Consider the following 25,278-nt stretch of genomic DNA (forward strand, 5'->3'; position numbering starts at 1 on the left):
ATTACAGAACTCCTAATACACATTCTATTCATATATTTCAAAAGAAACTTTCCTGAAACAACCTCCCACACGTACATTGATGCAGTATGATGCATGGAAGGGGAGGTGCCGTCTCTCTCTCTTCTGTGCATTGATTGATTTGCTTGCACCTAATCTTATCTTTATTCAAATCTTCACATATCTGCAGGAAGCCAGCTAGAGCAGACCGGGGGGAATATTTGGCTGGAGAGCAGCCTCTCATTGTAATGCTCTCTGATTTGTCAAATGAGGCCCAAACAAAGGAGGCATGTGGGATGCAAGTAAAAAAGACAGAGATGGAACGAGTCAAGAGACAGGTGACTTAAGGATAGACAAAATTGTTAATACGTCTGTGAGAGTGTGGTCTGAGTGTGAGTCCGAAGAGGGAGCGAAACTGTGTAATATTTATAAATTGGGAGAAGCTCTAGTTATTTGGTGCTTGTGGCCTGAGATGTAAAGATATTAGAAGTAGATTTGAGTTTGACTTTGGGCAGTGGCTTTTTTCTCTTTGTGTCTATCTCACGCCAACCTCTCTCTCATTTCAAAAAATCAAACAAATCAAAGCCAAAGAAGAGTGATGCAAGACAACAAATGCAGACGTATGCAGTGAGTGTGGGCTGTGGGGAGACAGTTAAGAGCTGGTAGCAATTATGTGTGCATAGAGGCAGAGATGAGAGAGATTTGACAGTAAAAAACGTAGGTTAATGATGCAATTCTTGAATTCATACCATCTTTTAGCTGCAGTAAAAATGCCACTCTGGAGTCACAGCTTTAAGTCTCCATATGTAATTTAAATCCCTGCCTTCATTTCTTTTGCATGATTCAATAGTCAGACTGAGCTGTTGAGACTGTCCTCATTAGAAAAACTACAGCATTGGTTGTTGGTCAAATATGTAAATTTATTATCTTTAGATTTTCCTGATAAACCTTATGTGAATATACTAATAAAAACTGTCTCTCAGATTGGTGGGAGGAAGTATCATGACATTGTAATTCCGCCACAAAAAAATATCTTAAGGCCCTGTCACCAGAAAGTGGCACAGCAAAACTGATCTGCACATCTTCACACATTATTTGGTTCTAGAAGCTTGGTGACGTCGTGACTACTCGTTAGGGCTAGTTGGTAACTGCTGTAGCTGGCAAGCTAACTGCTAACAGGCTTGCTAGCTGGGACATAGGCTTGTCAGTCAGTCACAATAGCCCCCCGAACTTCTTTCCAATGTCTCTGTATTGTGCTATTTACTCCCACCTGGCGTTTTGTTCTCAGGATTATCCTTATTCAATTGAGTTTTTATTGAAGATGGAGAAAAAGCTCTCCAAGAGAATGAGCTTGCTAACTGCTAACTCATTAGCATGATCACTAGCATATACTAAACAAAAAATATTATATAATAATATCAATTGATTTTTAATGAGGTTTACTTACCTCATTAAAAACACTTCAAAAACAGAAACAAGAAGTTCCAGTTTCATATAGGCTCTCTAACCAAAGTTGAACTTGATTCCATTGGAGTTAAATGATTTTACCACGAGGTCAGGGTGGATGATTGGGTATGAAAAATGTCATAACAGTCAACATTGGTTTCTTTGACCACAATCCTTTGCTATACTTAACTTACTAGTTTTACTTTATTACTTGATGTGAAGCCACCACTAATTCATGTGAATAACATAACGCTCAAGAACGAAATAATTCATGAATCAAAACTGGCAAAAATATCCTTCTTTATTATGGCCATTAATTTTCATCTTAAGTTTTTACTGTTTTGCAGCCACTTCATCAGAGTATTCCCCCTGGAAAGAACAAAGCACAGAACCTCCCATTTGTAAAATATTTTACATCCATTGCTTAAAGGCTAAATACTGAACATTTAAGAAACTGACTCCACACCAGGGGACGATTTATTATGTGCCACTTTGAAAGTGTTTGTAATCTAAGTTGTAATTTATGGATGAGGGAAAAGACAGTTTTTGATATATTTGAGTTTAAACTTAGAGCAATATGAAGAATCTACTATTCCTTTTGCATATCGGGTGCCCTTGAAGAGATCTTTCTGAGAGAGGGGAGGAAAGAGAAAAAGACAGAGTTAGAGAGAGAAAGAGAGAGAGAGTGGACCCTGGAGTAGTTTAGCTGTTTTGAAGTTTCAGGCTGGCTAGACTCTGAAGCCAAACTGTTTGAACCACAGATAAACTAGAAGGACCTCTTGAAACCTGCCTAGACGCTCATTGAGCTACTTCTGTTGTATAATTTGAAAGTATTGTCCAGAAACAGTTTTATAAGTCAGAATGTGTATGAGCTCATGCTGAGGTGTACATTCCATGTGTAGATGACTTTCTTTCAGCTGAACAGTCCTCAAAGTTTCAACTTTCAACTTTTGTTTATCCACAGACTTTACTTCATCTGGCTGATCAAGGAGGAGGTGGACTGACCTCATTTTGAAAATGTTTTTCAGTTGGTAGATTCAGACTTGATGACCATCCCTGTTGATCCGAACTTACTGCTGATAGAAGCTGTGAAGAATACTTGAAGATTGGTGTAGCCTTTTTAACACTAGCCTACTGATTTTTTTATTATTATTATTATTATTATTCCTACTAGGGCTCTTCCTATCACTCTCTAGGTATGACTTTTTAATCTATAACTAATAGATGAAGTTACGTCACTTTTAGTATTTGAAAGGATTAAAGATTTTCCTTTGAAAGCCCATTTTGGTCCAACCACATCTGCTACAAATTAGGTTTGTACAGTATACTATTAATTTACATTGGCTAATACGTATAATGTATGTGGGAGAAATGTCATTTTCATTTTTGCTAATACTCGGTTCAGGGAAACATTGAAGTCATGATAAGTACAGCATGGTTAAGGTTAAGCAACTAAGGGCCTTTTCAAACCTATAACTCTTGTTCATTCTTGTAGTTCTTGCTCATCCATCTTATATGCCAGTCACCTTACATTTTGTATAAAAACAGATGGAAGATAGATTTTAAGTCTCTTTCCTCTTTCTTCAACACTGTTGTCTTCCCTTTCCATCATTCAGGCACACTTCAGGGAGATCAGCTACTTCCAAGTGCCAGATACTGTAAGGCAGAGACCAAAAGAGAAAGGAAAAACAAGTCACTGGTACATTTAACATGTTCTGAGTTGAGAGAAAATAAAAAGAATAGTCCAGGCTTTTTCAGCTTTCTCTGGCTCACAAGTGTTTTTAAGATCCAAAGTTTATAGCAGTTAAAAAGTTGTGGAAGTTTTCATGTGAGCTGTTTAATTGATAAGGGCCTTTTTAAACCTATAATTCTCTGATCAGAATCTGTGGATGAGTTGTTAAACTTGTTGCATTTTGCCTTTGTTTTTGGAGTCTTTTCACACAGAAAAAAAAATGTTAAGCGAACCAAATGCATCACTAAAAGCCACATGAGAATGTGCACTCTGCTCACCGGTTACTTGTGTCTGGCAGAAAGCAACATACTTTGTTGGGCTAGTCCAGGTCAGATCTTGATTGAGCATTCATTTGGATTATGAGATAGACTACAAACCCCACGTTGAAGTGATGCACTTTTTACCCCAACCTCCCACTTTTTGCCACGGTTATCAACCTTGCATTGTAACAAACAATTGCCAGTTAACTTTTGCTCCCACTTGTATTAGCATTTACAAATCCCTCAATTACCATAATTAATAGGAGACAGGATTGATTGGTGTGGTCCTGATCTAATTGCTGAGCTCTGTTGTAGCTTTTTGTATTGGCTAAAATCCTTTTAGCCATGTGTTCAGACTGCTAATGTTAAGACTGAACTGAAGGTTGCCAAACTTTCCTCTTCGAGGGCTGTGAGATCATCAGCCCAGACTAATACATCTGGCTGTGTTCACTTCATTATTTTAATAAGTTTAATTATTTTATGTTTGGCTCATTCAATTCGCCTTGGCTTATATTTCCTAATATCAAAATTGTTGTTCATATATTTTAACATTGTTTGCTCTATTCTTTTCTCTGCTGTATGATTGCAGTGGTACACTCGTTTTCCAACTGTATCATTTATTTATTTTGGTTAGTCACATTGTCTGTGTTACACTGCAGTTAGTTCAAATGACGTACCACCTGTTTAACATTGTAGTCACAACTCAGTCAGTACTTAGTGGAATACTTAGGACTAGTAATGACAAATAATGAGGAAAAGGGTGAATAATTAGTTTTGATTTAACTATTCCATGTTTCCTATTTTCTGTCCATGTGTCATCAAAAACACAAATCACAGTTGCAGCAAAAATAGCTCAGGCTCATGGTTCAGCGTTGTTATGGCTTCATTAAATGAGCTCCACCATCACAAAAACCCTTTAAAACTGATAAACAAAACACATAGAACATAAACAAAGAAAGAGAAACAGAATTAGATTCATTGTCCCCCTCCCTGGGAAGGAGGGATGGAAATTAAAAAGTGGCGTTAGTGCTAGAAGAAAGAGGAAGGAGAGCAAAGAGAGACGCTGAGATGACTTTAATTTCGTGATTGTGGCTCTCACTGGGTTGTCCGTGTTACATTCATTAGAGAGAAAAACAAGGTCCAATGCAATGATTAGGATTCACTGGTGGATGTTTGGTAGTGTGTGTGTGTGTGTGTGTGTGTGTGTGTGTGTGTGTGTGTGTGTGTGTGTGTGATTGTGATCTGTAAGGAAGCATGATAATGTGCTTCAGTCTCTATTGTGTGTGTTTGTGTGTATCTGTGTGAGAGAGTGTGATAGTTGCCAAAGTGTGTGTCAGTGTTTCTGAGGAAAAGAGCTTCTGATAATTACCTTGGCACAACTAGAGTCACAACCCTGGACACAGAACAGAAGTAAAAGTGTGTGCGTGTGTACAGTGTATGTGTGTGTGTGTGTGTATGTGTGTGTGTGGTATCCGAGGGAAATGTAGCAGTTAGTGTGAGTGAGCTGAATGTTCTTTCCATACATAATGTTGTGCATGATAACCTAATCTCACAGCACAGACATTTTCAAGCAAGTAAAGACCTCAGACTGAACACATTTAATGAAGCGTTTATATGGTAAAAGGTGTACAAATACAACCACAGATATTAACATGTGCAGGACTCGAAGACTGCAATGAAAAAGCAATACTCAAACCCATCTGCAAATGAAAGTGCTTAAAAGCTCTCCAGATGCTATCAAAGGCTAGTGAGTGAGTGCAATAACTTATCTCTTGATCCCAATTTGTATGATAAAAAGGGAGTTTTATGATGCTATAAAATGCTACAAAAAAGGTTATGTGTACCCTAAATACTTCATGAGTGTTTCCCACTGGTGTGCTACATTCATGTGGAGTCTTTTTGGATTTGTTTTGATTGAGGCTTTTGTTTGTGGGTGAAGCACAATGTTCTAGCGAGAGACAGGCTGTTCTTTTCTATTGTTAAATATCCTCTCCTCTAAGAAAGAGCTATAATTTTCAGATTTGATCAAAGCTCTGAATATAATAGGCAGCTATTGAGAATTTTTCTCACCTTAAGGCCAGAACCATTAATTATAGTTTCTATAGCACAGAGAAGAACATTTTGTTATATAATATACGAAAATGAGAATGTAACAACACGTCTTAAGTGTAACATATGGTATGAGTGAAATGTATAAGAAAAGTGTAGACAACAGCCTCATGAGGAAATACAACTTCTGTATATTATTCTTTAGAGTAGAATGTGTTATAAGTTATAACCCCATAGGAAAAAAACAAACTTGGAAAAGGTAATGAATAATACATGCTGTATATGATATGTACAATATATTATATCCAAAGAAATATGTGCAAAGATGTCGGTATTTACATATAACAAACAGGCAAGCAAATGTCATGTATTATACTTTGATTAGACCAGTGTTTAATCATCTGTGATGGTTTCATGTCAGACCAGTCAGCTTATTCCCCTCCATTCAGTGGTCTTTCTTCAGCACAAAAACAGTGACATGTGAAAACTATTAATGCAGGTAATATGGGCTTTAAGTCCAAAATCACTCATTCATTATCTGGGCTAAAGATATACGTCTTTGCTTATGTGTGATCTGGTGATGCCAATTTTTTTAAAAATGGCAAAAATATCCCTATCTCCTCCTCTGCTTTCACTGCTGTGTTTACCTCTATGGATTCTGCACTAGCAGAAAACTCCTTGGAGTAATTACTGAGTCTGGTGGTTTCCACTGTAGCCGAGTCTCTGTCACCATTTTTAAATGTTCGGAATATTCCATTCTTAACTTGGTAACTCAAATAATCTTGTATTGTATTGACGTATATTGTTGCATGAACATTTCAGCTCTCTTTCAATAACACGTACAGTATTCAGGTCATACTGTACTCCAATATTAAAATAGTTTCTGTAACCTGTAAACATCTTGTTCCCTTCACTCTTGGTTTTTACTGTGTTCTGGAAACCTTCTGAAATCTAGTTTGAACTAATATAACTGATTTAAGTAATATTAATTTTACCTCTTATTAATAATGTATCACATTAGCATATTTCCAAATCTTTTTTTTTATCTATTTGTCTCTGTTTGTTTGTTACTCAGTGATGTTACTCAGCCACTATGAAAATAAGGTCTTGCCTCCATGACTCCAATGTGAAACAAAGTAAAAATAAGCATTTCAGTGTCAACAAAAACATGCCAGCAAGCAGCATATATTATTGCTGTTGGGATCATGGATTCTTTTCTCTGTATTTTAAGTAGCCTGAGTCAAAGAGGCATGAGGCAGCTGGTAGCAGCATCTTTCCATATTTGTTTTTCTTTTTTTTTTTTTTTTTACAGGCGTGCTGTTTTATCTGTGTGCAGGACACCACAGGTGGACGGCAATATTCTTTTAAGTGCTTTATTTGTGGCATCATGGAGATTCAATCACAGGGTATCAAAGTTGCATGTAAACAGTTTAACCTGAATAACACCTTAATTGGAGTATGGCCTATTGCCAGGTTACTCTGTGCATGCAAATGCAGCTTGTGAAGCATATAAAGCTGCCTTGTATAGATAATCCCACTGAGTCCTTACCAAAGTGGAGAGCTCATCCATTTTGTATGCCAGTGACCTTACATTTTGTATAGAAACAGATGGAAGGTAGATTTTAAGTCTCTTTCCTCCTTCCTTCCTTTCTTCAAGATTGTTGTCTTCCCTTTCCATCATTCAGGCACACTTCAGGGAGATCAGCTTCTTCCAAGTGCCAGACACTGTAAGGCAGAAATCAAAAGAGAAAGGAAAAACAAGTCACTGGAACATTTAACATGTTCTGAGTTGAGGGAAGATAAAAAGAATAGTCCAGGCTTTCTCAGCTTTCTCTGGCTCACAAGTGTTTTTAAGATCCAAAGTTCATAGCAGTTAAAAAGTTGTGAAAGTTTTCGTGTGAGCTGTTTAATTAATCATGCATTAATAATAATAATCAAAGGAAATGCAGCAACAAGGGCAAGCTGGCCTTCTACTGACCACTTTTGTAGGCATGGTGCCTCCCTTACTGCAGTTATTCACACATACATTATTGTCTCAGTTTAACAAACACAGCTGCAGCTGCAGGCAAGAGCATTCACAGGTGCCAGCATCATTGTCAATGTATGGATAATTCCTTTTTATGTGGCTGCATGTTATGTTAGAATTGCTGTAATAATTATTTTATTGAGTAGAGTTTAATTGAATTTTAGCTGTAAGAAGACACTCTGTACTTGAAGACGCCTTGAGGTACATTTGTCCCAATCTTCACCGGTCCAAAACCCATGGCTGAAAAGGTTAATTGCAGTACTCATACACAAAACCACGATTTGCCATTTTTGGTTATCGAGACACCAGTGAAAGCAATGAAAGCTGTTTCTTTCAAGATGAAGACTTTATCATCCAAATAACATCAATCTTCTCTCCCCAATATTCAGTTTTACCCTCAGTCTTCTAGGTCAGTTCTGTTCATTATACTGTGCAGAACTCTGCTCATTGCCTCTCATTCTCTCCATCTCATAGTCAATTTATATGGACTATCCATTATATAGTCTTTTTGTGGTTGGGGGTTTTTCACATTGTTCGATGAAAAGTATACTATATCCAAGGAGTTCCTACTCTTTCCATTCTACTTCCTCTAAGTTAGCTTATGAGTCAAAGTAAACACATTAATACCACACCGTCTTTTCTTCTGAAGGTCATCAACATATATCAGCTTTTAAAGCCCTACAAAAACTGTTCAACATTTTTTTGCTTGCTTTGCAACTCTTGGAACTATGGTAATTATCAAATTGAGGTATGTGAAAGGATAGAAACTGGAACACATAAACAGCCTTTCTCCAAAAAGCTCTCCCATGTTCACTTATTTACTATTCCCTACCTGGAAGTTACTCCACTTTAAGTAGTAAACTGAGATTTCTGGCACCCATTGAAGATCATTTGTGTCATCATGGATAGATGTAGTGTGATATGACTGTAATTTGCACTTCAGGAGTAACAGTGAAGCATTGCAAAGTAAAATTTATAGCTGTCACAGGAGTGTACATGGTATGGTCATTTTTTGTTCCATTGTGGGAATTTTTATACTTAAAATTCAAACACTTCACATGCTAAAGGATTATGACTGTGTTCATGAGATTAGCACAGCTTTAGTTTTGTTTCCAGTGTGGCTGACATCAGAGGTCACTGCATACATACTGTGTACAATAATTCTTTTCAGCCCTTTTCACCCAAATTTAGCAAGAAAAATGTATTTCTAATGTTCAATTGTAAGCTGTTGAAACAGATTTTTTACTAATTTCCTTAGTACAAAGCCCATAATCTTTCCAATTCAAAAGCAATAATGAAAAGCCATAAAATTATTCTTCAAAGTAATAAAGTGCTCTTTCCACTCTTTTTAAGGTTGTAAAGAGCAGAATGAACCGTTCTGATGCCCTGCAGTGAATTATTGCACACACACACGCACACAGATGCACACATATGAACACACGCACACACACTTCAGAGGACTACAGACTGTGAAATTACCCAATCAGAGAGTCTTGTCGGTTTTCAGACATTAGTCATCATACATAGGCCAACTGAGGTGATATACACACACACACAGTGAAGACACAGGGGTTTGAAAATTTCATAAAGCTCAATTAAAGTTAATGACATACCAAGTCCAAAATAATGTGTTAGGAGAGAAGTGTGCATGCTTCTGTGTGTGTGTGTCTGTTGTCCTTTTCACACTAGGCTATTTGAGTGAATTGTCAGAAGTGGTGTCAGGATGTGAATGTCACAGCCAAGTTGTTTATTCTCCACTTTTCATTTTCCTGTGAAAATACAGATTTATTGCATGTTAACAATAAATCGATGTTAACAACATGCACTGTGACTTAATTTGCTGTGACCTACTGGTTCTTCTCAAGCACAAGCTGCAAGTACACACTGTACACACTCCACACACCCACACTTAACTCACACATACAACATGCACATAAACATTAACATTAAGCCATTAACACTTATACATCTACAGTCAAGAAGGACTGATGAATAGTGAAGTTTCTGTGCCTATTAAGTTTTCCATCTTATAAGAAGAGAATAATCTTGCTGCAGTGCTAGACCATGTTTACAAAATCTTGGCATGCTGAAGTGAATTAGTCCTTGAAGACCACTTTCATAGCAGAGTGCTTATGCTGAAATTATTCTGCTGTGATTCAGCTGATCCACAAAGACGTGAAGTATAGAACATGTAGTCATCACCTGATCAAGGATAATACCAACTCCTAATACAAAATTACTCTAAAATATACTTGTCATTCGATTTTCTCTTAGAAAAGGGTGATGAAGATACAATATCCATGTTATTTGCAGCAGTCAGCCTAAAAAGATCTGCACTGTTTAAACAAAATGTGGGTTTTCATCAGACAGTGATGTATATTGATCACACAAATATGGGTTAATGTTTGGTTAAGTTTGTCTCAACTATGTTCTGTTTGTGGAATCTAACAGTGTTTTGTGCAAAATTACAAGTTGGAAGTTTTGAATCGGTCAAATTTCTGGTGCCAACACAGGAACCCTTAAGGTGTGTTCAGATAGTAAGCAAAGCTAATTTTTTGCACATATTTGACAGCTGGACTGTTTGTCTATTCACTCCAAACAGCCAATGTACCCATTGCACAGACTTTAGCTGAAAACAAATGATGCACTGACCATGTGTGCGGGAGTGTGCCTGTGTGCTCAGCTTCTGACTCATCTCAGAACTTACTAGAATCCTGATTTTTTTTTTCCTGTTATATTCCTCCAGTCTCTCTACTTTCCAGTCATCTCTATGTTTATGAATTACAATAGGTTCATAAAGCCAAAGGTTACACGCAATTTTTTCCATTCAAGTTGAATAATTTTCAATCACCCAATCGTGTCAATTCGCACAACTCTGGGCAAATTTGATTCTATTTGCGTCTTTCCATTGACTTTGTATGCTATCACACCAACCCTATAATTAATTTTTTGTTCTGTCTGAACACACAGTTAATCTCAATAACTCAGTCACAAAATGTTGCTGGATGTCACTTGTGTGGCCTGAGGTAAAGATGCACCTCTATGAACATTGTTAACTGTGTATAAATGTCTTGTTTTATTTCAGGTGAAGTACGGTCGGTTTGGCTTTGTGTGGGATGCAGCGGTCCTCGAGTATGTTGCTAATAATGATGAGGATTGCTCCTTCTACACTGTCAGCAACAACGCACCAGACCGTGGATATGGTATCGCCATGCAGCACGGCAGCCCCTACAGGGACATTTTCTCCCAGAGGTAGGTGCCATAACACTAAACAACAGTCAGCAGCATCCCTGACTGCATTTTATTTGTTATTTAGAGGACATGTTTCACATGCACATTGATAGACCAATCATTTTGGTTCTGTGCTGTTCATCTCAATCATAGTGTCATCAGTTTTAGGTTAAAAAAATCCCATGCTTTTGACAGGAGTTATGAGAAAAAATGTATACATATATCCTCTACTCCTGGAGACGTCATGTAAGATTTTATTACCGCTCCAAATTCATTTCAGCAAAATAAAAAATGGCCACAGTCATAAAGTTTGCCCCTCTGCAGTGCTTGAAAATCTGCTTTGTAGGTCAGACACCAAGTAAATAGCAGATTAAATTGTACATCCATCTTCCAGAGAAGAAGAGGCGAATGGCACTTTCACAACTAGTGTGCAGCTAGGTTGCTTAACCTTTGCATGAACCATTGGTTCATGCTGAGGTTGAGACAATAGCTACCTAGCTACCTAGAGTGGTTAACCCCAGTCTGACAGAAAGTCTAACAACATGGCCTCACAAATAAGTCAACACTAGACAGTGTAAATGTATCCAAGCTGATCCCAGCAGTTCATCTTGTTTATGTTTATCATGGAGCACATTGAAGGGGTTTTGTTGTTCAAAGTATCTCATGCATAAAGAAAGTAACTTATTCTTATTCATTAATTCATTCATACATTCACTATATACTGTATCTAGTCTGTTGTAGCCATTAGAAAGCATGTCGATGTCTGCAGACGCCATCAAAGGTCACGGATTCATCTCGTCTCAGCTGCTGATCTGTTGACTGTGCTGTGCATCTACGCTGAGTGTTTACATGAATTTTTAATGCCATGCTATAATGTGAGCCACATCACCAGACTACAGGTTCAGTCATCAGTCAGGTTCAGAGAGTCACATCCCAGTAGAGAATCATGTTGGCTTTATTCGCAATTGAGCATGGATTCATTTCAAGAGGAGGGAAAATTATAAATGTCTAACACCTTCATTAAGCTGTCACAATTTATCATTTGTAAAATAGGCTGTCAGTGTTGTTTTATGTGTGTGTGTGTGTGAGAGAGAGAGTGTGTGTGTGTATGTAACACATTGTATGTGCTTTGGCCAAAATGTGTGAGCTTTTCAGAGTGTGAGTGACTAGGCCCGACTGTCTATAGCTCGATATCCGGTGAAGCGTTACATTTCTGAATATTGCATTTCATGGCTGTTATTAAAATAAACAAGTAATTAATTGACAGGCCATGTTTCCAATTCCCTTCTATTATTTCGGGGGCAATGTCACACTCTTGGGAAGACAGTTTCAAACAGTTTATTCAAACTGGTCCCCATGGTTCAAACAAAAACAGACAGAGAAATTATCAGGAGAAAAGGTTTTGTTTTTTTGTGCAGCGATTTCTTAGATTTTTCACCCTGACATTCTGTATTATACAAATAAATGAAGCATAAAGAGGATGTTTAACAGGAATTATATTAGCAGTGCCCTGACATCATGGAGGTTTGATTATCATTGGTGGCCTGGACATAACAAGTCTGGATACTTGTTGATGCATCCTTCAATTGGATTTGTGTTTACTGGTGGATCTCCATTTGTTCAAATTAAAACAGCTGTTTACTGAGTTAGATGCAATTTTGCCTCAAAGTAATAATAATAAACTTTATTTATATAGTGCCTTTCAAAACCAGAGTTACAAGGTGCTTCACAAAATACAATATCATAAAGTATCAGAAAACATAGAGATATAAAACAAAAAAAGAAAAATTAAAAGAACATCATTCACAGAAAATGCAATAAAAAAAGCGGTCAAACATAGAGAGATAAAACAAAATATAAAAAGAAACAACTTCAAAACATTTGAAAAGACATTTGTCTGTATAGGTGGGTTTTTAAAAGCTTTTTACATTGAGGCACTGACTCAGCTGATCTGATACTGAGGGGGAGTTTGTTCCACAGCATTGGAGCTAAAACAGTAAAAACATGATCCCCTTTTATTTTAAGCCTAGACTGTGGAACTTTTAACAGCATTTGATTCTATGAGGGGTCTTGGCACAGAATAAGGGGTTAAGAGTTCTGAAATGTAAAGTGGAGCCAGACCATGGAGGGTTTAAAAGTAATCAATAGAATCTTAAATTGAATTTTGTAACGGATGGGGAGCCACTGTAATTCAGCCAGGACTGAAGAAATGTGTTCCCTGCGTCGAGTGTTTGTGAGAAGCATTGCTGCTGCATTCTGCACTAACTGTAGACGGGCAACTGATGCATCGTTTAGTCAAGTATATAATGAATTGGAGTGGTCTGGGCAGGAGGAAATGAGGCTGTAGATAAGTTGTTCAACTGTGTTTTTTGGGGAGCATTGGTTCGACTTTGGCAATATTTCTGATTTGTAGATAGCAGGATTGAACAAGACTCTTAATGTGTTGATTGAAGTTGAGGTACAGATCAAAAACAACTTCAAAGTTTCTGGCTGATTGTGCCATGTTAGTTGTTAGTGGTCCAAGGTGGGGGGGTGATACTGTTAGAAATATGATTAGGAAAAATGACCAGGACTTCAGTCTTATCTGTGTTCAGTTGCAGGAAGTTGGAAGCCATCCAGTCCCTAAAGGCAGCAAGGCAGCAGTGTAGAGAATCCAGATTGTTACAATTTTGTGTGGCAAATAACATGGCCAAGGGGCAACAGATATAAAATGAACTTTATAGGTCCAAGGATTGAGTCCTGTGGGACTCCACATGACATGAGAGTTAAGTTGAAGAACTTAAGTTGTCAACAGTGACTTTCAATATTCTGTTTGATAAATAAAAAACAGTTAAGGGCAGTTCCACCTAGGCCAACCCAGTTCTTGAGTTTGATGAGTAGAACTGGATGATCAACTGTATTAAAGGCTGCACTCAAGTCCAGCAAAATGAGAACAGTGAGATTACAGAGTCCACATTCATTAGAATTTCATTTGTTACTCTTTGTTTCCATACTGTGGTTCTTTCTAAAGCCAGATTATGAATTGTCAAATATATTGTTTCCTTCCATTATTTCTAAAACTTGCTTAGCAATTGCCTTTTCAACAATTTTTGAAACCTAATTTTGATATAGTGGGGGTGTGTTGGATCTAGACCAGGTTTCTTTAGAAGAGGCTGGATACAGGCCTGTTTAAAATAGTCTGGGACCAGGCCAGATAGAAGAGACTCATTCACAATGCTAAGAAGCCAAGGGGTGATGAAAAAACCTCTTTGAACAACTTGGAAGGGAGAATATCAAATTTACAAGTGGTGAGATTAGTATTAGACACAATATTGAGCAGACCCCTTAGGGTAATGGGAGTAAACTCATCTGACAGCATGGTGGAAGGGAAGGGCTGAGGTGAAGGTAGGAGTGAGCCAGGAGGAGCAATCGATGCTTTGATGTTTTCTATCTGTTCAACAAAATATTTTAGGAATTTCTCACAGTCCTCTGCACAGGTGACACAAACAAGCTGGGTCAGGGTTTAATAGACTGTTGATGGTACTGAAGAGAAATCTTGAGTTATGCTTTTTAGAGGCAACTAGTAGTAAAGTAACTGCACTAACCACCTCTGCATTTGCGCAGAATTTAATCAACTTAAATATCAATTTGCTGTAATTGTATGTCAGATCTACAGTCATGCTGTTGTCTGCAAAGGTTTGCATGGCTGCCACAGTTAATACTCCACTTGTCTTACTTTTACAGACCTGTAGCAAAGAGGAATTTTATTTTGAACCCTGTTTTTTACTTTGATAGTGGCAAAAAAGTTGGAGTTGTTAAATTATCAAGCAGTCAATTGCAATCTCAGTCAGCCCAGCATGCTGTGACAGCACCTTTCCAAAATTTGGAGGGAAAATGTTGTGTAACTAGTATACATGCCTGTGTGTTATTAAGTCTATCCGATGACACAGACTGCAGTATCTACAGAAATGAGATGGGCAGGATTTTGTTCTCATCAGTAGATTGCTGTATGAATGTCATCCTCTAAAAGGGAATTTTTGAAGGAGTAACACACAGTGCGGGATGGATGGGGCAAAAGGCAGTGAAAAACCCTTGAGCCAATGGGAGGAATTATATAAGCAACAACTGCCAAGCCTGTCTAACCCTTCTCAGATGCCAGTACAGGCACATGTGTCTATTCTCAGTGTAAAGATACTGTAGCTCTTGTATCAGTATATTTTGTCAGACATTTCTTTTCTGTTTTCTTGCAATTTATATTTCATGCCTAGACATGACATGACAACAGAAAATAATGACTACAGACAGCCTCAGGCTTTTCTGTCTTTGTTTTAGAAGAACACATTCTATGTCAATATCTGTCTGAGGTTTTTAATTCTGTCAATCACAACAGTCTCTCAAGTTGTTCTCCATTGGTTTGGATGATTCTGCATATAGCTGGTTTTCGTATCTTTCTGGTAGGTTTCATTCTGTCAATGATCAGTTCCAGTGAAATGTTTGTAAAAAGTGTCCCACATATTGGGTCCATCCACACTCACAAAACATACACATTTCATAAGAGCTCAAACTGTTGATCCTTCCACTCCTATTCATGCCCTCAGTAGTGATCTAATTGATAAAGTACAGTGCTGTAAATTCATAGACATTTGGGGTGGCTATCAGATTGTGCCAACATAGTCATGGAAGTCAATAGAATTTATTGGTCATAAACTAAAAAAATCAAATTATACTCTTTATTATATATATAATATACTTTTATACAGTATTTATGCTGTATTATGGATACTGTGCACCTTACCACTGACGCAACTTAAAGTTAGAGACAGTCATTCCTCTCAGGGATATGGAAGATTTTATTACATATATTTTTAAGAAATTGTGATTTTCTTAATCAAAATGTCTTTTGCAGAAGAGATCTTGATCTCAGTGAAGTGTCCTCAATTAATCAATCTCAGTAACAAGAAAAGAAATAAAAAAGAAAATAAGATACCATAAAGACAACACAGAGATGGGAGATGATATACCAGTAATCGATAGAGATCTAAATCGCCAGTGATTTTGTGGTGTAGTTGGAGAGGGAATCTGCAACTTCTGAGGAATATATATTTTATGTTTGTGTGTGTGTCAGTGAGTGTGTGCGTTCTGCATACTTGAGGAGTGTTTACTATTTGCAGGTCCCTCGAGGTAATATGAGAGATGAAAAAGAATTTATTTGCTTTGACACTTTGGAGAGAAGAAGGGAAGGGCAGTGTCTATAGAAATAGACAGACTGCTACAACTTCATCATTTTCAACCACTTTGTTTGTTATGAAGAAGCCATTGCCAGTGTTCAAGTGCAGCACCACTTCATGTCTGTGTTTCTGTTTGAGTGTGTGGACCTGGGTTGTATTTGGTGGCACTGTAGAACAAATAATGTGTGCGAGCTTGTGTGTGTGTGGTGGTGCTGCTGTTCTGTGATTGATGGAGACAGCCTGCAGATTTACCAGAGTCAGAAAAAAGTAGTGTTAAGGGCTAGTCCGCTAATTTAAACTGACAGCTACTGACAAGTTGTTTTGAAGTGCTGAAGGGGAACGATTGTGGAAAAAATAAACCCTCTCCCGCAGGCATATATTGTGTGTATGTGTGTGTCTGTGGGCATTAATATGAAAATTTAAAATAGAAGATTTAATCCATAGCAGATGGACATCTTGAGGGTGCTGCAGTCTAAGAAGATAAGCTGCAGGCCAGACATTTTATTGTGCATATTGAACATGGTTACATTTCGATTGCAAGCTAGATGAGGTGCCTTTGTATGTGATTATGGTTAGGATTGCACAATTTAAATCTTGTCTTCATCTTGAGTGTAGTGACTACAGAAAATTTAATGAAAGTAGATGATAAATGTCAGTGGGAATATAAAGAAAAATAATGACATGCAAATGTCAGTGGGAATATAAAGAAAAATAATGATATGCTCATTAGCATGATGTCAGGGTCATGTCAGCTATGAAAGAGCTACTTTCATAGAAATCCTATTTTTCTATTTAGGCACACATGGGGTGAGCAAAGAGAGCCTATATCTACCATATGGATTTTATTATAGTTGAATTTGAGAACAAAGATACATTTATATTGTTATATTACCTGGCTGCAGGCAAGTGTTCATTAATGGCCTAAGGGCTAATAGTCTAAAATAGAGCCATGGCATGTATTTCTGTGGGGACCTTGGCATTGCATGCAGTACAGTACGCTTAAGGGGCCAAATGGCATAACAGTGACAAATCACTGCAGCAATCACAGATACAGCACACCTCACAGAGCATGGGTTAGATTGCTGTGGTGAGCATGCACCAGAGGCTGGCTTCATTCTGTAGAAATGACATTACCCTGTTAGTGTGTGGCTTGTTATTTCCTGACCTGGTCTGTATGAAAGTAACCACATTAAAAATATCACCCATCAGCTCTGATTTACTTGACAAATGGGTTTGGCTTTTTGACAATAGTGAAGGGATTTGAACTTTTTGAGGGCTCAATTGGTTTGTTCAAATCTTGTAAGAAACCACATGTTGTGCTACATTGAAAGTATGGTGTATTTGACAAAAATAGAAGCATTTACATGCAAGAAACTGAATCACGGAGGGCTTAAAGTTCAGTATTACTTTGTTGAGGTTGAGTTTCATGTAAGTTATGTGACCGTGTAAGAGTCCTTTGCTCCTGAACCCAACTGTTTCCCAGTATCTAATATTTTTCTCATTGTTGTATGCCCAAAAACAAACTGTATTTACCCTTTTTTTCTCTCTCTCCGTCTCCCTTAATATCTCTGCAGCGTACTTGCCTTTTTTCAGTCTTAAATCTGGCAATCCATGCATGCTTTCTTCATTGTTCCCTCTACAACCTCTTCTCCTTCATGCATTTATGTCATATCCTATAATAAATTGAAGTTCAAACACAGTAAGTGATGTGTCACTAATATGGAAGTATGTCTTTGACTAAAAGTTGTTTTAAAACAATATGACGGTGCTATCGGTCCCAGTGAATACAAAATAAACCGTATACAGCTCATAAAAACAGTTTGTTTGTGATGCTTTCAGTATTCTGCCAAACTTTTATAGCGGCAGCCCTCGTGACAACAAAATTGTCAGCAACACTTAAAAAACTGTTGATGAACTGACTTGTGAACGTTTGGTTATTGCAAACCTTGAAGTGAAATTTAAGTGTATATGATAGAGGTAAACTAAATTGCATCATTGAAGTACGCATATAAATGGCTTTTAAAACTGCCTTTGCCCATGTAAATGTTACACTTAAGTCCCAGCAGAGGGATTGTAAACAGGCTCTGCAGAGAGGGCACATTATATAATACCTGGTCCTCAGATCAGTAAGTTAACATGAGATGGTTACTGTATATGAGATGGAGGCTAATCCTAACTTCTACCAATGATAACAGAGCAGCACTCACTGTCCAGGATAGAGTGAAGCCTAAAGGTAGAGTCAGTAATTCTGGAGAAAGATTGTTGATGTTTGAACTAAACACCCAAACAAATACACCCCTCCCTTTGTGCTCCTTCACCCCCCAAATTCATGGACGCGCATTGCCAAGGCAACGACCATGAGAGAGAAATATGGCAGAATCCAGAGTGATGCATCAGCTGTAGAGTCAATTCTCCCCACTTCTCAGTTGACCTGCGTTCAGCGTCTCTGTCCACAGAAGCAGCTTTCTGTCAGCTGCAGCTCTTGGGGAGCTGAGAGGACAGCGGCCGGACAAACTGCCTTCATCAGGCTGACTGACAGCAGAAATTTACTGAACCAAAATAGTTTGCATGTCAGCTCCATGGGAAGAAGTCAACAGTATTTGTATTTACTGATTCATTGATACGGTTAATAAGTTCAACATATACAGCAGGATATTTATGTGATTTAACAGCTGCCTGCTCAGATTACACTTCACTAAACGCGACAGAAACAGACTCCAGGCATAAAAAACATGGGGGGTCTGTGTGAGACTGTCTCTGATTCAATGTGGATTGATACATTTAATACGGCCTAACTCTCTCCAGTTTGCCAGCCATCCCTCACCATTCAACAGGTGCTGGAAACAGGAGACTGTCATGTCCTCACACAGACAGCTGCTTTGATGCCTTCCCCCTGTCCTGTGCACGAGCACGAACCCCTGCTGATAGGCTGGAATGGTGTTGTTTGGCTCACTCTGAGCCACTTTGTTTGTTTCCCATTTACAGAGCACCAGGGCTGTGTATGAACACAGCATTCGCTGAATTTTACAAAAAGTGTATTGAACAGTCTTTCTCCAGAATTACTGATTCTACCTTTAATAGCCCAAAATTTGAACGTTACTGTGATGACTTATGCCAGCTTGCTTGAATATTAGTTTATTATACTATAACTACAGTATACTACAGGATAACTTAAGATGTGGAGCTACAGTACAAGAAACAAGTCTACTGAAAAAAAGTTTAGCTTGGTACAAAATCCTCAGGGAGAACATTGACTTTTAGCTCAACTTTGACTGTTCTGCTTTCCCCATGGAGCAGGGGACAGACATATTGATTGGTATATTGTCAGAGGTTTTTTTTCTTTGTCTCTCTTTCTTTGTCTCTCTTTCTCCTCTCTCTCTCTCCTTCTGATTGATTCATTTTTGGTATTCACCATTTCTGTTTAATATTGTTAACTCTGCAGTGAAACATAAAGATTTCCATGTTTGTCCCATGGGAATAGAAAAAAAGGCCACGTTAACAGCAAAGTTAAAAACAAATGCAAGAAAAAGATCAAAATCAGTTCTTAGATTTCAGATTTAAAACAACTCATTAATTTATTTTAAAAAGTCTGCATCCTTTTATAGAGGTCTTTTTAGTACCACAATACAATGAGCTACATTGAAATAAGGCTTGATCAAAGTACTTGCTAAAGTAGCCAAAAGCTAAACAGCAAGTTATTTGATTCACTGTCTCTCTCTGTCTATCATGCACACGCACACATTCACATGGTGAGCTCAAGGTAGCCAGAGGCTCTGAAGCCCTCAGTTTCCAATCCATGGAAATCACTATCCATGTGGGGAAAATAATGCATTTTTTTTCAAAGGGTGGCGAGCAAAGAAATAGAGAGGGATTGCATGTGTGAGTCTGTGTGCATGTGTATGTATGAGTGTTTTTACAACAATGACATTGTTCCAGATGACAAAAAATTGATTTAATGTCGAGTGTCAATCTAATCTCCCTCGCTCTCTTTCTGTCTTTGTCTAAGCTCTCGCTCTCTAAAGCTGTCACTCGTCTACCAATCTATCACAGTCAAACTCAGCCCACACACTTAGTACATTCATTAAATCTTTATTAATCACAATTAATGATGGGGATGTGGCTCTCTCTGTCATTCTCTGTCTCTCTCTCACTCTCGTGATGTGTTAATGATGGTTAATGACCGTTTGACTTCTGTGTGTTGTTTATCCTAGTTCAGCTTGATAATCTGTTCCAGTTCACCCACACACTGTAGCTTAATGATGCTTAATTGAAAACTTTGTTGACAAAGTGTATGACATTGAACCCTTAGATTGCTAATTGAAATAATTAAGCTTGGCAAAGTTTACTTGAGGGACCAAAGACTCTGGGGTACATAACCTCTCTTACACCATTCCTTGGGCTTTAATAGTGACACACTGTTAATTGAAAGTACGACATGGTGGCTCCATGATTAGCACTGTTGCCTCACAGTAGGACAGTCTTGTGTTCGAACCCTGGCCCTGCTTATTTGTCAGTGGATTTCCTATGTTCCTGCTGTGTTTCTTTCCTGTGGTCAGGGCTGACCCTGAATAGATAAATAAATTAACACATGTGTAGCAGTTGTTCTTAAGACACAAACATGCCTTTTGTTTATAATATTTACTAAAACAAATCTAATTACAATTACAATATATTATACTTTATATAATTGGGTGACAAATTAAAGGAAAAACCAAGTGTGTTAGTACAGTAAGGTGTCTTTCCACCACGAGCCACCGCAACAGCTCTGAACTCTACAGGACTGATGAACACTATTCTTCCAAAACATATTCCCTTATTTGGTTTTTTGATGATGGTGATAGAGAGTGCTGTCTAACACACTGCTGAAATATCCAATGGGTGTTCGGTTGCATTGAGATGTGGAGGCCAGGGCACATGATTCACATCTGTTTGATATACATCAAAACATTCAGGGCCCTCTTGTCCTATATGGAAGCATCTGCATGGTTTTTCCTTTAATTTGTCACCTGTCTGTATATATATGTCTATCAGATGTGAAGGCCAGTCAGCAGGATCAGCTGAAAGTGGCTCAACTGTCTCAGCAGCAGCAGGTGTGTGAAGCTACAAAGGCTGAGCAGAGGAGGCTGTATCTGGTGCTTCTGCAGGGCAGATAATAGACTTATTGTACTTATTCTCACCACATGTCCACACCAGATTCACACATGAGCACAGGTCATAATACAATCTTTTATAAGGAATTTACTTGAATCAACTGATTAAGACAAATGTATGGAATGTGTACAGTTGTACAAATGAGGTGGCTATGAAACAAGATGACAATTCAAGTTGTGCATATGTTTGTACACCTGAGAAAAGTGACAAGGTGGAATCTGTAGTCTGTGTTGTGTTCTCATCATCAGAAGAAGATTAAGCCAACTGTTCAAGTGGTTCTATATTTAACGTTATACAGAGAAAACAGGAACAAGTTCATTGATCAGATTGTATATAGCATTACATGAAGTATTTACATTAGATTGTCTTAATTTGCTTGTTGCATTCACTCACCTGAAGAAACAGGCACATCTGTGGACGCACTTGAGCCTTCACCAGTTCTAACAGATGGTGATTGTAGATATTTTAAAAGTGCATCTGAAATAATATAAAAGACAATGTGGTCAGCTAACGTAACTAGCTAACTTGGCTTACATCAACGTTAGATGCTGAGCTCATGCTAGCCAACATTAGCTAGCCAGCTAACTACGTTAATAGCCAGCTAGCTACATAACAAAACTTCAGAAAATACATACCTTTATGTTCGGCACATTTCTCCTCTTCTTCTTTTTTTGTGTTTCTGACCTGTGCCCCAATGGCTTTTTTCTTTTCATCTTGAAATGTCTCTGGCTCTTCCAGTCCCCACACACTCCACTTGCTCAGCCCTGAGCCTTCGTTTGAAGTGAGGAGTTGTAAACAAGGTTACCCTGCATATTGTGTGCTACCTCAACTGCTACCCCCACTTAATGATATTTTTGCATTTACCTTCATACATTTATGCTACAAGAGTGTTGCAGATCTTGTGCTGAGAAAATCAACATGTTTGATTATCAGGAAGTCTGAGATAGTTCAACAGTTTTCTGATCTGTCAAATGTGTGTGGGACAGCTAAAATCCTGGCTGTTCTCCTTTTAATGTTCTCTCAGCTTTGGAAATTCAGCAAATTTCCTCAATATCCGACCAAGTTGCACACAGTGTAACTGTGAGATAACGGCCAGCTTAAAAATGCTCAGTCTACAAATAGGAAGGTCACTGGAGAGACTTCTGTGGTTCACTCTTTTTATATTTGCCACCAAAATAAACCCTGCTCAAAAGCAAACTCAAATATGCACCACCAGTGCTGGAATAATATATAATATGGAATAATATTTCTTGTCTGAGAAGACTCCAGCAGTCCGTGGTTGAATAAACAGACTTTCCAGACATTAGGGTATTGATGTGTAGCTGTGGGTCAGTGTGCTTCAGTCTTAGCTTCTCTCAGCTTTTTTTTATTAGAACACAGGGAGAGAATAATCAGGTGCAGGTGCACTTCCCTAACTGGGTCGATGCTGTTGAGTCTCTCTGCTCCTGATCAATACTCAGTCACTGCCCTGCTAGCAAAAGTGGTGAACTAATTCAGACAAATACACAAAGTGACTGCAGCACAGGCCAATATAAGAACAGTTCTTGTTCCTCTTTGTGTTATATTTTTGACAGGTTGGTCTTGTTCTTTGAGGTAGGTCACATAGCAAAATGCAACATCATGTGATAATAATTTAATGCTTTATCGATTCCCATGAGGGAAATTCTCGTTTTAACTTCTCATCTCCACAAGCAGGTCAAAAATCAGGTTCAGTGGATCTGGACCTTGAGGTGATTCAGCATTTAAGGATACTTCAGGGGGTTGTTTACTGTCATGGGTCCTTGAGCTCAGCTCTCTATTTGAAGGCTAGCTTCCCTAATCACTGTGTCGCTCTCACCTACCCACAGTAATTGAAATACCGGCAGCCACACAACCTTGAGGGCCTGCTGTATGACTGTCTCACTCAACTTGTTTTAGTGCACTTTCCACATATTTTCATGAACAAATTTCTTTTTTTTTTTTCTTCAACATGTTTGCACTGAGACAGCAAAATCTATTCTGACCCTGCAGTCATCAGAAACTACTTTCAGATACTTTTTTGACTTTATTACACAAACATTATTCTCCATCATGTTCTCCACTGAGTCTAACACCAGTGAGGCAGCCAGAGTCCGCTGATGTTGCCAGCTTTGTGTTAAGCTAGTTACTGAGCTGTCAACCTAGTGTTGTTCTCATTTAAGGAGCTGACAGCCAACGGTCGTCTCAGAGCAACAAACTCATTTTAGCATAACACCTCTGGTCTCCCATCCTCCACCATCTCCTGCTACCATCTCTCTGCTGATTTTATTTAACATTTTTCTTGTGTTCACTCATCTCATCCATTGTCTTTTCTGCTCTCTTTACTTCTCCCCAGCTCTCTTCTCCTGCCCTGTCTTCCCTTTTTCTGTACTCTCTTTCCGTTCATTGTGTGATTTTTTTGTCAGCCATCCATCCAGACTGAACACACTGCCAGATTTTTTTTCTTGCTCCCGTCTCATTTCTTCTTCTGTTCTCCATCTTACCTTATTCTCTGACTCACTCACATCTCCTCTCCCTCTGCCTTCATGTTCTCTCTCCACCTCTCACCTCACAGGCAACTTCCACTTTTCACTGTTTCCAACTTAAAATTGTGTTTGCTACAGAGGTGACAGAATAAGAAAATTTGAACAAAAGAGCAAGGCTGTTGTAGTTACAGCAGACCTATCTCGCTGTTCCTCAGACAGCAGTGGGCTCTACGATGACGCACTATGGCTAGACACTTCTCACAGAAACAGTTAAGAGGTCTATCTAGCCAGTTCTGAAAATCATTGAACTGTGTCACATTATGCTTGATCATCTAACCCACAGCACTCTGCATTTTAACTGGCTACAGCAGCAGTAAAAGCTGGTACTGGGGAAAGAGCAGCATGGGACATAACCTGCGTTTATGGGGGCCTTATGAATGGGCCTGAGACAGACTGCAGAATCAACACAATATATGGAGTTACAGTGCATTTAAAAGGGCAATAAGTGAGATTTTTATTGTCCCATAGCAGAAATTGGCCATAATATATCTTATATATACAGAGGGTTGTTGATAGCCGAGTTGATCAATACCAATGACTCAACGATCAGTTTGCCAGGTGCTGAGATAACAGGCTTTTTAAAAACTCACTTTGTAGCCTGCAGGCTATGTTTGAAACAGCCCCACCATCCATTTGAGTTAGAAAGACACTCCCTATACCCCAGCAGTGGTGCTGCAACACACTGTGAAATCTCTTAACAGTCCATTTGACTCCAGTAGGGACATCATTCATAACATTAGGGGCTGCTCATTAAAATGGTTACAAATACATGTTGCTGTGAAATATAGTCCACAGTTTAGGTTATACAGGGAACATATGTTCCCTTTTAATAAATTTAAACATGAAACTTTGATTTAACCAAACAAAATAACTTTTTATGACCATAAAGGAGTGCATTTGGTTTTAAACATTATCCTCTTTTAACTTTGATGCCAGTAATCTACTGTAAATGTAAGAAGTGTGATTGTGTCTGAATGTGTGTGTGACTGTGCCGAACCCCAACCATTATCCCAACCCTAACATTAACCTGATTATATTCTTTAGTCAAAATACAACCTTAACCCTCAAACAGCAAAGATTGGCATACAAGACCCACTTGTGTCTCTCCAAAAGAAAGCGAGAGTTAAAAAGAAAGAGCACTCCTTATTCATGCTTGTGTCCTTCCTGGCTTTCCATTATGTAGACAGGCATGTCCTCTCGCTTAAATATGTGCTGCATATGTGTGGCTCCTACATTTTTCTTGTGATAATCAGTGAGTCTCTTTGTCTCTCGCTCTCTCTCCCTGTGTGTGATCACAGTACAATGTTTTATCTTGAATCTGTTTTGTCACCTGACAGACATTGTATCCTTCTCTCTTCTTTTACATTCTCTTTTTCAACCCTGTCTTCCTTTCCTCAAGTCTTCCTTCCCTGTCTCCTTTATCCAAATCACTACGGTGTTCTTTTTTTTTTTTCAGCTTGAGTCAGCTAATAATGTGTGATCATCCTACCATCAAGGCTGCTGCCATAGAGTTGCCATGGCAACATCTAGTCCACACAGTAACAGCCACTGCAGAGAGAACGGGGAGGCAGAGACAGAGAGCACACACAGGCAGACACACACACACACACACACACACATATATAGGCACACAAAA

The 25,278-nt window shown here is 38.4% G+C and overlaps 1 protein-coding gene and 1 long non-coding RNA gene across 4 annotated transcripts in view; one reads left to right on the forward strand and one right to left on the reverse strand.

Annotated features, from left to right (window-relative positions):
* grid2 (glutamate receptor, ionotropic, delta 2) overlaps nucleotides 1-25,278 on the forward strand; it is a 227,426-nt gene that overhangs the window by 183,512 nt on the left and 18,636 nt on the right. For all 3 annotated transcript variants that reach the window (XM_044373896.1, XM_044373897.1, XM_044373898.1), the window contains exon 12: nucleotides 10,596-10,762. In XM_044373896.1, coding sequence (XP_044229831.1) covers nucleotides 10,596-10,762 — 167 coding nt within the window. The remainder of the gene's footprint in view (nucleotides 1-10,595; nucleotides 10,763-25,278) is intronic.
* LOC122997689 lies at nucleotides 1,746-22,200 on the reverse strand. The gene is made up of 4 exons (XR_006407251.1): nucleotides 21,735-22,200; nucleotides 21,493-21,576; nucleotides 7,076-7,209; nucleotides 1,746-3,099 (listed from the first exon to the last, which is right to left on the reverse strand). It is a non-coding gene; the product is annotated as an uncharacterized LOC122997689 (long non-coding RNA).

This window comes from Thunnus albacares, chromosome 2 (genome assembly GCF_914725855.1).
Source record: "Thunnus albacares chromosome 2, fThuAlb1.1, whole genome shotgun sequence".
Lineage (NCBI taxonomy): Eukaryota > Metazoa > Chordata > Actinopteri > Scombriformes > Scombridae > Thunnus > Thunnus albacares.